General features: G+C 44.0%; 1 protein-coding gene across 2 annotated transcripts in view; it reads left to right on the top strand.

Annotated features, from left to right (window-relative positions):
* Window positions 1-14,986, top strand: part of LOC139415359 (1-phosphatidylinositol 4,5-bisphosphate phosphodiesterase beta-1-like) — a 435,430-nt gene that overhangs the window by 113,356 nt on the left and 307,088 nt on the right. For both annotated transcript variants that reach the window (XM_071163445.1, XM_071163446.1), the window contains exons 4-5: window positions 13,469-13,609; window positions 14,125-14,204. In XM_071163445.1, coding sequence (XP_071019546.1) covers window positions 13,469-13,609; window positions 14,125-14,204 — 221 coding nt within the window. The remainder of the gene's footprint in view (window positions 1-13,468; window positions 13,610-14,124; window positions 14,205-14,986) is intronic.

The following is a 14,986-nucleotide window of genomic DNA, read 5'->3' as shown; positions in this document are numbered from 1 at the left end:
GGATGATCTCCGCATGTGTGGTTCCCACCGTGAAGCATGGAGAAGGAGGTGTGATGGTGTGAGGGTGCTTTGCTGGTGACACTGTCTGTGATTTATTTAGAATTCAAGGCACACTTAACCAGCATGGCTACCACAGCATTTTTTTGCGATACGCAATCCCATCTGGTTGGACTATCATTTGTTTTTCAACAGGACAATGACCCAAAACACACCTCTAGGCTGTGTAAATGCTATTTGACCAAGAAGGAGAGTGATGGAGTGCTGCATCAGATGACCTGGCCTCCACAATCACCCGACCTCAACCTAATTGACATTGTTTTGGATGAGTTGGACCGCAGAGTTATGGAAAAGCAGCCACCAAGTGGTCAGCATATGTGGGAACTCCTTCAAGACTGTTGGAAAAGCATTCCAGGTGAAGCTGGTTGAGAGTATTCCAAGAGTGTGCAAAGCTGTCATCAAGGCAAAGTGTGGCTACTTTGAAGAATCTAAAATCTAAGATATATTTTGATTTGTTAAGCCTTTTTTGGTTACTACATGGTTTCATATGTATTATTTCATAGTTTTGATGTCTTCAATATGATTCTACAATGTAGAAAACATACATAAAAAAGTAACACCAAATTTTTTTCAGCGAACCTGCGCAACATCATCGTCTCTCTTTTGTGGCACCAATGTGAGGGTTTATGGCAGGGGAAACAGTGTTGCAGTAGGCTAGTGTGTGGTACTGGAATAATGACAAGCGAACCTGGGCAGCTTTGCGTTCACATTGTCCTAAAAAAGGGAACCGGACCGCAAAATTCAAGCAAACCAAATTCAGACCACCTCTTGAGATGGTCTCAGTTCAGTTTGCATCGAGGGCTCTTTTGAGGGGTCTGAGTTACTTTGGGAAAAAAATACAATTAGAACTGCACTGAGTTAACAAAAATTGTCAGAAAGGGACCAAGTATTGAAAACACCCTAAGAGTTTAACTTGAAATCTTAGTGGATAGTGGATAGCTTTTAAGCTGTTAGTTGGAGAGTATGTAAAGAGTGTTTGTGAGTTGGAGAATATCTAGCTTTAAAGCTGTGAGTTGGAGAGTAGAGGAGCGGGGCACTGTCATACATTTAAAGAGGATGTACACGAGGGTAGAGGAGGAACGTCTCTCCTGCTCTAACCTAAGAGAGCTCTACACTTGTAAAATGTTGCCCATCTGATCTAGCTGACGCATCACGGCATACTGAGACAGCAACAGGGCAGAGAGATGGAGAGAGAGAAAGAGAGGGAGGGAGGGATGAATAGATGGAGGGAAACGCTGTTCAGAAACATCAAGCCTGTAGTAGACCGTAATGAAGGAGAGAAGAGGAGGGAGAGAGAGGTGAATCAAAGGAGAGTTGGGAACAGGTAACTTATGTCTGCTGCTTTCACAACAGTGGGATGTTTAGCTGGTATGAGGAAATATCTTAATGTTAATTGAGGAGGAGGCGTTGGTTTAATGTAGCAGATGGAATACATTGGGAACCAATCAGGCGGAAGTGAATAGTAGAAAATGGTTCATTGAATCACTTATAGCACACACATGCAATCATTTTGTCTTCTGTGTAGACACACACACTGTAGACACACACACTGACAGTTATTTAAATCCCTTGTAGATCAGAGGAAAGCCAATGTGTGTAATGGCTGTGAAAGCTTGCCTGGGAGCAGCCATGCTAGCCGCTAATCCTCTACTTGTACATACCACATCACTCCCTCCCTCGCTACCTCGCTAGCTACTATATTAGATCCCGCCTTATAACGTTGACTAACTCACTGATAAACAGTTTTAGAAAAGCACCTATGTCAACTGAACCATTGATCCAAAGGTGGTTCTTATTTCGTTTTGTTTTTTTCCCACCCTGCAGTCGTCTTTTTTTTCTTCCTATCTGTTCATACTCTTACTGCTAGCTACGCCATCAGCCATACGCCTGAACGACTGCAGTGATTTTAGCAGGCAATGATTTGCTTCCACCTAACCAACAGTTGCTTCATTTAATAGCCTTACTTGACTGATTATCAGGTATCAGGGGTGAGTTGTATTGGCAGCTGCTGTACTGATTTTGTTAAACGATTTACATCAAATGAGTTACAGACGGATGGTAGCCTACCTCTAAATGACTTATTTACCACACACACACACACACGCACACACACATGCACACACACATACACACATGCACGCAAACACGCACGCACGCACACACACACACACTCATGCACACACGCACACACGCACGCTCACACACACACACACACACACACACACACACACATCTGAATGTCTTATTGTAGAATCACAGTAATCCCCTAGTGAGGAATGCTTTTACATGCAGTAATCATTCACCTGTTTGGGACTCTTGTGCGTATATACAAGGTTTGAAGGAACTTGTGCGAGCTTGCCTGCCTGTGTGTGTGTGTGTGTGAGTGTGTGCGTGCGTGCGTGCGTGCGTGCGTGTGTGTGAGAAAGTGTGTGCGTGCTTGTTAGTGTGCGTCAGGCTCTGTGTGTGTAGTGTGTGTCTCTGATTATAATGAACGTCGTTTGCGGGAAGTGAAGTAGGCTGGGATAGAAACGATGGTCTCATAGTCATAATTGGAGTCAATGTTTCTGTGCGCTACTCTCCTCCACTGAGTTATGAGGTGACTAATGTTTAAAACATGCTCTGCAGACGCAGCATGACCTTCTTGAATAAAACACTGCACCACGAAGGGATGGGATGGAGTGAAGTAAAGGAATGAAATACGAAGGGGTGGAGTGAAGTAAAGGAATGAAATACGAAGGGGTGGAGTGAAGTAAAGGAATGAAATACAAAGGGAAGGAGTGAAGTAAAGGAATGAAATACGAAGGGAAGGAGTGAAATAAAGGAATGAAATACGAAGGGAAGGAGTGAAGTAAAGGAATGAAATACGAAGGGATACAGAGGAATAAAGGAATGAAATACGAAGGGAAGGAGTGAAGTAAAGGAATGAAATACGAAGGGATACAGAGGAATAAAGGAATGAAATACGAAGGGGTGGAGTGAAGTAAAGGAATGAAATACGAAGGGGTACAGAGAAATAAAGGAATGAAATACGAAGGGATGGAGTGAATTAACGGAATGAAATACGAAGGGGTGGAGTGAAGTAAAGGAATGAAATACGAAGGGATACAGAGAAATAAAGGAATGAAATACGAAGGGATGGAGTGAAGTAACGGAATGAAATACGAAGGGAAGGAGTGAAATAAAGGAATGAAATACGAAGGGGTGGAGTGAAGTAAAGGAATGAAATACGAAGGGATACAGAGAAATAAAGGAATGAAATACGAAGGGGTGGAGTGAAGTAAAGGAATGAAATACGAAGGGAAGGAGTGAAATAAAGGAATGAAATACGAAGGGGTGGAGTGAAGTAAAGGAATGAAATACGAAGGGATACAGAGGAATAAAGGAATGAAATACGAAGGGGTGGAGTGAAGTAAAGGAATGAAATACGAAGGGATGGAGTGAAGTAAAGGAATGAAATACGAAGGGATGGAGTGAAATAAAGGAATGAAATACGAAGGGATGGAGTGAAATACAGTAATGAAATACGAAGGGGTGGAGTGAAGTAAAGGAATGAAATACGAAGGGAAGGAGTGAAGTAAAGGAATGAAATACGAAGGGATGGAGTGAAGTAAAGGAATGAAATACGAAGGGATGGAGTGAAATAAAGGAATGAAATACGAAGGGATGGAGTGAAATACAGTAATGAAATAGGAAGTCATGGAGTGAAATAAAGGAATGAAATACGAAGGGATGGAGTGAAGTAAAGGAATGAAATACAAAGGAATACAGAGGAATAAAGGAATGAAATACGAAGGGATGGAGTGAAGTAAAGGAATTAAATACAAAGGGATACAGAGGAATAAAGGAATGAAATACGAAGGGATGGAGTGAAGTAAAGGAATGAAATACGAAGGGGTGGAGTGAAATAAAGGACTGAAATACGAAGGGATGGAGTGAAGTAAAGGAATGAAATACGAAGGGATACAGAAAAAATAAAGGAATGAAATACGAAGGGATTGAGTGAAGTAAAGGAATGAAATACGAAGGGGTGGAGTGAAATAAAGGAATGAAATATGAAGGGATGGAGTGAAATACAGGAATGAAATACGAAGTCATGGAGTGAAATAAAGGAATGAAATACGAAGGGATGGAGTGAAATACAGGAATGAAATACGAAGTCATGGAGTGAAATAAAGGAATGAAATACGAAGGGATGGAGTGAAGTAAAGGAATGAAATACGAAGGGGTGGAGTGAAATAAAGGAATGAAATACGAAGGGATGGAGTGAAATACAGGAATGAAATACGAAGTCATGGAGTGAAATAAAGGAATGAAATACGAAGGGATTGAGTGAAATAAAGGAATGAAATACGAAGGGATTGAGTGAAATAAAGGAATGAAATACGAAGGGATTGAGTGAAATAAAGGAATGAAATACGAAGGGATTGAGTGAAATAAAGGACTGAAATACGAAGGGATTGAGTGAAGTAAAGGAATGAAATACGAAGGGATTGAGTGAAATAAAGGAATGAAATACGAAGGGTTACAGAGAAAATAAAGGAATGAAATACCAAGGGATTGAGTGAAGTAAAGGAATGAAATACGAAGGGATACAGAGAAAATAAAGGAATGAAATACTAAGGGATGGAGTGAAGTAAAGGAATGAAATACGAAGGGATACAGAGTAATAAAGGAATGAAATACTAAGGGATGGAGTGAAGTAACGGAATGAAATACGAAGGGATTGAGGGAAATAAAGGAATGAAATACGAAGGGATTGAGTGAAGTAAAGGAATGAAATACGAAGGGATACAGAGAAAATAAAGGAATGAAATACTAAGGGATGGAGTGAAGTAAAGGAATGAAATACGAAGGGATACAGAGAAAATAAAGGAATGAAATACTAAGGGATGGAGTGAAGTAACGGAATGAAATACGAAGGGATTGAGTGAAATAAAGGAATGAAATACGAAGGGATTGAGTGAAGTAAAGGAATGAAATAAGAAGGGATACAGAGAAAATAAAGGAATGAAATACGAAGGGATTGAGTGAAGTATAGGAATGAAATACGAAGGGGTGGAGTGAAGTAAAGGAATGAAATACGAAGGGGTGGAGTGAAGTAAAGGAATGAAATACGAAGGGGTGGAGTGAAGTAAAGGAATGAAATACGAAGGGATTGAGTGAAATAAAGGAATGAAATACGAAGGGATGGAGTGAAATAAAGGAATGAAATACGAAGGGATACAGAGAAAATAAAGGAATGAAATACGAAGGGATTGAGTGAAGTAAAGGAATGAAATACGAAGGGGTGGAGTGAAGTAAAGGAATTAAATACGAAGGGGTGGAGTGAAGTAAAGGAATGAAATACGAAGGGGTGGAGTGAAGTAAAGGAATGAAATACGAAGGGATGGAGTGAAGTAAAGGAATGAAATACGAAGGGATGGAGTGAAATAAAGGAATGAAATACGAAGGGATGGAGTGAAATACAGTAATGAAATACGAAGGGGTGGAGTGAAGTAAAGGAATGTAATATGAAGGGAAGGAGTGAAGTCAAGGAATGAAATACGAAGGGATGGAGTGAAATACAGGAATGAAATACGAAGTCATGGAGTGAAATAAAGGAATGAAATACGAAGGGATTGAGTGAAATAAAGGACTGAAATACGAAGGGATTGAGTGAAATAAAGGAATGAAATACGAAGGGATTGAGTGAAATAAAGGAATGAAATACGAAGGGATTGAGTGAAATAAAGGAATGAAATACGAAGGGATTGAGTGAAATAAAGGAATGAAATACGAAGGGATTGAGTGAAATAAAGGACTGAAATACGAAGGGATTGAGTGAAGTAAAGGAATGAAATACGAAGGGATTGAGTGAAATAAAGGAATGAAATACGAAGGGATACAGAGAAAATAAAGGAATGAAATACGAAGGGATTGAGTGAAGTAAAGGAATGAAATGCGAAGGGATACAGAGAAAATAAAGGAATGAAATACTAAGGGATGGAGTGAAGTAAAGGAATGAAATAAGAAGGGATACAGAGAAATAAAGGAATGAAATACTAAGGGATGGAGTGAAGTAACGGAATGAAATACGAAGGGATTGAGTGAAATAAAGGAATGAAATACGAAGGGATTGAGTGAAGTAAAGGAATGAAATACGAAGGGATACAGAGAAAATAAAGGAATGAAATACTAAGGGATGGAGTGAAGTAAAGGAATGAAATACGAAGGGGTGGAGTGAAGTAAAGGAATGAAATACTAAGGGATGTAGTGAAGTAAAGGAATGAAATACGAAGGGATGGAGTGAAATAAAGGAATGAAATACGAAGGGATGGAGTGAAATACAGTAATGAAATACGAAGGGGTGGAGTGAAGTAAAGGAATGAAATACGAAGGGAAGGAGTGAAGTAAAGGAATGAAATACGAAGGGATGGAGTGAAGTAAAGGAATGAAATACGAAGGGATGGAGTGAAATAAAGGAATGAAATACGAAGGGATGGAGTGAAATACAGGAATGAAATACGAAGTCATGGAGTGAAATAAAGGAATGAAATACGAAGGGATTGAGTGAAATAAAGGAATGAAATACGAAGGGATTGAGTGAAATAAAGGACTGAACTACGAAGGGATTGAGTGAAGTAAAGGAATGAAATACGAAGGGATTGAGTGAAATAAAGGAATGAAATACGAAGGGATACAGAGAAAATAAAGGAATGAAATACGAAGGGATTGAGTGAAGTAAAGGAATGAAATACGAAGGGATACAGAGAAAATAAAGGAATGAAATACTAAGGGATGGAGTGAAGTAAAGGAATGAAATAAGAAGGGATACAGAGAAATAAAGGAATTAAATACTAAGGGATGGAGTGAAGTAACGGAATGAAATACGAAGGGATTGAGTGAAATAAAGGAATGAAATACTAAGGGATGGAGTGAAGTAACGGAATGAAATACGAAGGGATTGAGTGAAATAAAGGAATGAAATACGAAGGGATTGAGTGAAGTAAAGGAATGAAATATGAAGGGATACAGAGAAAATAAAGGAATGAAATACGAAGGGATACAGAGAAAATAAAGGAATGAAATACTAAAGGATGGAGTGAAGTAAAGGAATGAAATACGAAGGGATGGAGTGAAGTAAAGGAATGAAATACGAAGGGATGGAGTGAAATAAAGGAATGAAATACGAAGGGATGGAGTGAAATACAGTAATGAAATGAACAGTTTGAGCTACACCAGGAAGTGATGTTGCAGGCTATCTCAGTGCTGCCCCCTCTCATTAACATGTTCATACACACACACCCACACACACATTCTGAATATGGGGCCAAGGAAGTCTTGGGGCAACACAATGAATTACCCATAATTCCTTTCTCCAACTACCCCAGGCGTTTTTTGTCCCAACCCCACAATATTGCTGCTCCGCTAGTAAACAAGGCTAGCCACCGGCAGGACTGCTGCTAGGACAGGCCAGTTATACAACTCCTTATAAGACGGTTGTTTGTTGTTCCAGGTTAGCCTGAGTGCCAATCTGTTTGTGCTATCATGCCAACTCCTTGTCACTCAGCTTGACAAGAACAGCAACAGAGTTGGCAAAAGCACACAAACAAATCTGGGACCAGGCTAGTTTCACCCAAATAGGAGGAAAAACAAAAATAATCTTTGTCATATTTGACATTCTTCAAACCAACATTTGAGTCAATAGATGTTCCTTAGGGGCATCCAGACCTGAAACCTTCAGGTTAACTTTGAGAGGTTTTTGGGTCAATAATTGTCACATTTAGATTGAGATCCACATATTACAAGAATACCAGTGGGCTGGAGTTTCTTTTTCAAACCCAGAACTCGTACCTGGAATCCTCAGAAACCTCCCCGCCGTGGTGAATCCTAATGTGTAGCCAACGTTGCTCTTATAATGAACTAACTTGAAAGAGTCCGTACGAAGAGAAGAGGTCAGCTGTGTAGAGAGGTATGCCGTGAGGTCTGGAGTTGAATCATTTGCAGAACAGACGTAGTCGCAGTAGCCACTTAACTTGAACAGCGGTGGCCTGCGGTGTATAAATGGATAACGAGGGAAATTAAAGCTACATGAATCATCAGATGAGTATTAGAGAAACAGGTAGATGTGCTGGATGAACTATTCTTCAGAAAAGGAGTGAGGAGAAGTATGAGGTTAGGAGACAGCCCGCAGATGGACACTATCGCTCGCTTTCTAAGCTGTGCGTGTGTGTGGGGATTGTGCCAATGGGCGGGCGGGCGTGTGTGTGGGGATTGTGCCAATGGGCGGGCGGGCGTGTGTGTGGGGATTGTGCCAATGGGCGGGCGGGCGTGTGTGTGGGGATTGTGCCAATGGGCGGGCGGGCGTGTGTGTGGGGATTGTGCCAATGGGCGGGCGGGCGTGTGTGTGGGGATTGTGCCAATGGGCGGGCGGGCGTGTGTGTGTGTGGGGAGTGTGCCAATGGGCGGGCGGGCGTGTGTGTGGGGATTGTGCCAATGGGCGGGTGGGCGTGTGTGTGGGGATTGTGCCAATGGGCGGGCGGGCGTGTGTGTGGGGATTGTGCCAATGGGTGGGCGGGCGTGTGTGTGTCGATTGTGCCAATGGGCGGGCGGGCGTGTGTGTGTCGATTGTGCCAATGGGCGGGCGGGGGTGTGTGTGGGCATGCAGTTTGTGTGTGTGTGTGTGGTGGTGACAGAAAGGGTTCGTGACAGCCCAGGGAGCAGGGAAGGCAGCATCACCCTGCTAAGAGGACTACCTCCCCTGTACTGAAGTAATAAATGACTGAGCACTGTGTTCCCACGCTACAGCTGTCAGATAGCCACGCACACACACACTAACACACACACTAACACACACACACACACACACACACACACACACACACACACACTAACACACACTAACACACACACACACACACACACACACACACACACACACACACACACACTAACACACACTAACACACACACACACACACACACACACACACACACACACACACACACACACACACACACACACACACCAAAGTGATGCATTGCACACGCCTTCTTTCACAGTCACACCATCATCCCACACACCTCTGCACACACACAATTCTCTCTTTCTCTCTCTATATATACTGTATCTCTCTTTTCCTCTCAAACACACAGATACTGGCTTGAAGGGGTAATATGCACAAACTGCGCCCCCCCCCCCCCCCCCCCCCCCCCCCCCCGCTTGGCTCTAAATCTCCCATCGCCGCAGAAACAGGACCCTCAGGCATGCCTCCAAATGCTCCCACAATACACCAGCACTAATTAAATCTCAGGTCTATTCTCCTCAACTCTCCTCTCCTTTCTCTCTCCTCCTCCCTCTCTCCTCTCCAATGAAATATGCATTCGATTCTCTGACGGATCGTACAGGTCTCCACTACATGCTACACTACATGCTACAGACAGACAGGTCTGTCTTTCTGTAGTCCAGGTAGAGATCTGTTGAGGCTGCTTTCAGCGGAGGTTGCCGTTGCCATTCATTTGCAGGGAATTCTACTGTATTGTAGTTCTATTCGAGATGCAGAGAACCTTCATCCTGCATACAGTATACTGTCTCTCCATCTATCAGTATCCTGCATACAGTATTCTGTCTCTCCATCTATCAGTATCCTGCATACAGTATTCTGTCTCTCCATCTATCAGTATCCTGCATACAGTAAGTCTAGTAAAGGTAGACACACACCAGATAGGTGCAGTGAAATGTGTTGTTTTACAGGGTCCGCCATTGTAGTACGACGCCTCTGGAGCATATTCGGGTTAAGTACCGTGGTCAAGTTTTTTCACCTCGTCGACTCGTGTATTTGGACCAGCAACCTTTAAAATAGTGGCCCAACACTCTAACCGCTAGGCTACCTGCTGCCCTACGGCTGGAAGAATGTCTGCCATGGCCTCAAGATGATTCCAGACAGTGCTGGTAATAAGGGCTTGCTTGAGTTAAAGCAACATATACTCTGCAGCATCATCTACCTTTGATATATGCCTCATGTAGAACGGAGGAATTTTGCTCTCAGCACGTCTGAGAGACTGCAGGCGTGAGATGTTTCTAGAACCATCCATCTCCCAGACTTCTCAACACTACAGTCATCAGTAGGGAATTCAACTTGTCTCAGACTGCTTCTCCAAGATCCAAGGCCTCTTAAGAACTGACGCCTGTCTTTGCGTTTGACTAAAAGCGTTGAGGCGTTGGAAGTTCGTCAGACATTGTTTGTCAGAGAGTGTGTGTGTGCGTATGTTTGAATGTCTGTTTTGAAATTGCACTAGACAGTCTGTGTGTGTGACACAGCGTGTGTGTGTCTGTGTTTGGAACAGTCGTCAGTCAGACATGCAGACTTGGTTGCCAGAAGAGTAAAAATCTCAAACAGAAGAAAAATATTGCTTCTGAAAAGTTCACTGTAATACTAATGGGCGCCTCTGAGCTGGGGTATTTGATTGGAGGGCGTTGGGGGACATGTAGGGGACATTTATCAGTGTGACACAGCACAGAATGCTCTTTGTTTGATTGGGCAAATTAGTGGGCAACTAATTTGCTTCCGCTGCAAAATCTTTTACAGACTCTTTTTTGTTGGTGTTAATTGACCTAGCTGAACCACTTTGTATTCTGCCCTGATGACAGAAGAATGGGAGAGAAAATATCATTGTTATTCATTTCTGGTGCCTCGGAGGCAGTGCCCAGTTGCCCAGTTGTGCTTTAGCATGGTTTGTATTGAAGACGAGTGGTTGTGTGTGTATGTTTCCATAGGGATATATGGTTTATAATGTGTATTTACACTGCAGCGGACAGACAGACATCCCCAGTGAATGTGGAGGTATCTCTGTTCAGGCCCTCACTATTATGCCGTCAATAACCAGTGTGACAAACTGGGTATTGAACCCAGTCTTTTGCCTGCCCCAAGACTGTGTTATCCAACCGAGCTAAAGCCTAGGACTAACTTGTCTGAAGTAATACAAGTGTCATGGTCTCAGGCAAGCGTAGTTACCGTTATATAAGTTACATACGCATCCCGCAGGCCTACTTTACCCAACCACCTCGGATGCTGTACAGACACATTGCAATGCCCTGGTGAATCCACAGGCAACATCATATACCCCATGCATTTACCACCTGCTGCCATTCATAACGACATACTGGCCATTCATTACTTAGACATTAATGATGATTATTCATGAACCGGAGTGCCTGTTGTCCGGACCGCTGGCAGTCTCTATGGGGGTGCCACAGGGTTCACCTCTCTTCTCTGCATATATCAATGATGTCGCTCTTGGTGATTCTCTGATTCACGACACCGTTCTGTATACTTCTGGCTCTTCTTTGGACACTGTGTTAACTAACCTCCAGACAAGCTTCAATAACCATACAACTCTCCTTCCGTGGCCTCCAACTGCTCTTAAATGCAAGTAAAACTAAATGCATGCTCTTCAACCGATCGCTGCCTGCACCTGCCCGCCCGTCCAGCATCACTACTCTGGATGGTTCTGACTTAGAATATGTGGACAACTACAAATAGCTAGGTGTCTGGTTAGACTGTAAACTCTCCTTCCAGATTCACACTAAGCATCGCCAATCCAAAATTAAATCTAGAATCCTAGCCTCCAACACTCTACTCAACAAATTGGATGCAGTCTATCACAGTGTCATCTGTTTTGTCACCAAAGCCCCATATACTGCCCACCACTGCGACCTGTACACTCTCGTTGGCTGGCCCTCGCTTCATACTCGTCGCCAAACCCACTGGCTCCAGGTCATCTACAAGTCTCTGCTAGGTAAAGCCCAGCCTTATCTGAGCTCACTGGTAACCATAGCAGCACCCACCCGTAGCACGCGCTCCAGCAGGTATATCTCACTGGTCACCATATCAGCACCCACTCGTAGCACGCGCTCCAGCAAGTATATCTCACTGGTCACCATAGCAGCACCCACTCGTAGCACGCGCTCCAGCAAGTATATCTCACTGGTCACCATAGCAGCACCCACTCGTAGCACGCGCTCCAGCAGGTATATCTCACTGGTCATCCCCAAAGCCAATTGGCCGCTTTTGGCCGCCTTTCCTTCCAGTTTTCTGCTGCCAATGACTGGAACGAACTGCAAAAATCACTGAAGCTGGAGACTCATATCTCCCTCACTAGCTTTAAGCACCAGCTGTCAGAGCAGCTCACAGATCACTGCACCTGTACATAGCCCATCTGAAAATAGCCCATCCATCTACCTCATCCCCATACTGTATTTATTTATTAATCTTGTTCCTTTGCACCCCAGTATCTCTACTTGCACATTCATCTTCTGCACATCTATCATTCCAGTGTCTAATTGCTACATTGAAATTACTTCGCCACCATGGCCTATTTATTGCCTTACCTCCCTTATCTTACCTCATTTGCACACACTGTATATAGACTTTTCTATTGTGTTATTGACTGTACGTTTGTTTATTCCATGTGTAACTCTGTGTTGTTTGTGTCGCACTGCTTTGCTTTATCTTGGCCAGGTCACAGATGTAACTGAGAACTTGTTCTCAACTGGCCTACCTGGTGAAATAAAGGTGAAATAAAAAAAATTAAAAGCGTGCCCCAGGTAATGTCATGCTTGGTGACAGCTTGGTGTGTGTGTGCGTGCGCGTATGTGTGTGTGTGCGCATATATGTGATTCACTGCATGTGTGTGTGTGTGTGTGTGTGACATCTTAGCTGATGTTAAGAGAATATGCTGAACCTCGCAGGTCCGGTTGGGCTGATGATGATGATTGGTTGCCACTCTTCATGGTCTACTCCCGAAGTCATATCTCTCACTGATCAGTTTCATTCTCAGGAAGTCAAATCGTGAAATCGTGATATGATTGGTTGATTGGGCTGTTGTTGTCATTGCCATAGTACCAGACGGTGGGAGTCATCTACTCCTGCTACTTCCTGAGTTTGGGCTTCCAGCAGCAACGGCAAAAAATATGTTTTGTTTTCACGTACACTGGATAGGTGCATTGAAATGTGGTGTTTTACAGGGTCGGCCATAGTAGTACGGCACCTGGAGCAAATTAGGGTTAAGTGCCTTGCTCAAGGACACATCAACGGATTTTTCATCTTGTCGGCTCAGGTATTCAAACCAAAACCTTCCGGTTAGTGGCCCAACGCTCTAACTGCTAGGCTAAAGTCACACTGTCAGACACAGTGGGGGGTAATTCTGGGAAGGTGCTAGAGCTGCAGTGGCTGTGTTATTAATGACACGCTTTTGTGATGGTTTAAAAGTCTACATATGTGCTTTGAACATTCATTTAAAGGCGTTTCCTCTGAGTGTGTAGTATGCAAATGTGTGTGAGCTCATAATGTTGGGTTGCCAACGAAGAAGGGTTAAGGCTCGAGTTATTGTGTTATTTGCATGTTACTTATCTGTTGTGTGGTCTGTGTAGGACATGAAGCTACGAGAGCTGCTGGACGTCAGCACCCTGGTGGGGAAGATGGAGAACCGGATGCTGACGGTGGTGAGCGGACCAGACATGGTCAACATCACCTACCTCAACTTCATGGCCTTCCAGGAGGAGATCGCCAAGGTAAGTAAACATGAATAATCCACTTATTACAGAGGAATAGGGCTTTAGTACACATGAATAATGCCTTTATTAATCATGAATAGGGCTTTATTAAACGTGAATAGGGTTTTATTAAACATGAATAGGGTTTTATTAAACATGAATAAGGACTTAATTAATCACAAATAGGGCTTTATTAAACAATAATAAAGACTTTATTAATCATGAGCAAGGCTTTATCAAACATGAATAAAGGCTTTATTAAAGGTTTATTTGATGGAGTTGATGTCAACATCAGTTACCTCTCTTAGGAGGTTGGTCAAAGTGCTTATAACTAATTAATGAATGACTAAGCTATTTCAGTCCATGAAGTGTGAGTTAGTTAAGCTTGTTAGACTTACACTGAACCCATCATTCCTGCAGTGTATAATTATAAGGTCTGGTGTGTGGGTGGCTAGTTTGCACCTCCAATCGATCCTCGCGACTGTGTTTCTTCCTTCTGACGGAGTGCGTGTGTGTGTGTTCTTCCGGTGCAGGAGTGGGCTGAAGAGTTGTTTGGCCTGGCGTCTAACCTACTGGCGCAGAACATGTCCAGAGAAGCATGCCTGGAGAAAGCGTAAGTCCCTGGACACATCACGCATCACACACTGGAAGGCAGCAGTTCACACCCATCAGGTCTGCAGGGCGCTTCACACCGCTTCACACTACTCACAGTGAGAGAGAGGGGGGGGGGGGAAGCAGAGAGAGAGCAAGAGGGGGTCAGAGAGAGGGGGGGGGGGGAGCAGAGAGAGAGCAAGAGGGGGTCAGAGAGAGAGGGGGGGGAAGCAGAGAGAGAGGGGGGAAGCAGAGAGAGAGCAAGAGGGGGTCAGAGAGAGGGGGGGGGCAGAGGGAGGGGGGGAGCAGAGAGAGGGGGGGAAGCAGAGAGAGAGCAAGAGGGGGTCAGAGAGAGGGGGGGAAGCAGAGAGAGAGGGGGGGAAGCAGAGAGAGAGCAAGAGGGGGTCAGAGAGGGGGGGGGGGCAGAGAGAGAGCAAGAGGGGGTCAGATAAAGAGGGGGGTGCAGAGAGAGAGGGGGGGAAGAGAGAGAGCAAGAGGGGGTCAGAGAGAGGGGGGGCAGAGAGAGAGCAAGAGGGGGGCAGAGAAAGAGGGGGGGCAGAGAGAGCAAGAGGGGTCAGAGAGAGAGCGAGAGATGGGGTGAATGCACACACGCGCGCACACACATGCAAACGCATACACACACACACACACACACACACACACACACACACACACACACACACACACACACACACACACACACACACACACACACACACACACAGATACTTGCGCAAAGACACACACATTCACAGACACACACTTGCACACTCCCACACTCTCTCTCGTTCTCTCTCTCTGTCT

This window comes from Oncorhynchus clarkii, chromosome 8, assembly GCF_045791955.1.
Source record: "Oncorhynchus clarkii lewisi isolate Uvic-CL-2024 chromosome 8, UVic_Ocla_1.0, whole genome shotgun sequence".
NCBI lineage: Eukaryota > Metazoa > Chordata > Actinopteri > Salmoniformes > Salmonidae > Oncorhynchus > Oncorhynchus clarkii.
This window is presented reverse-complemented; position numbering and strand designations above follow the sequence as displayed.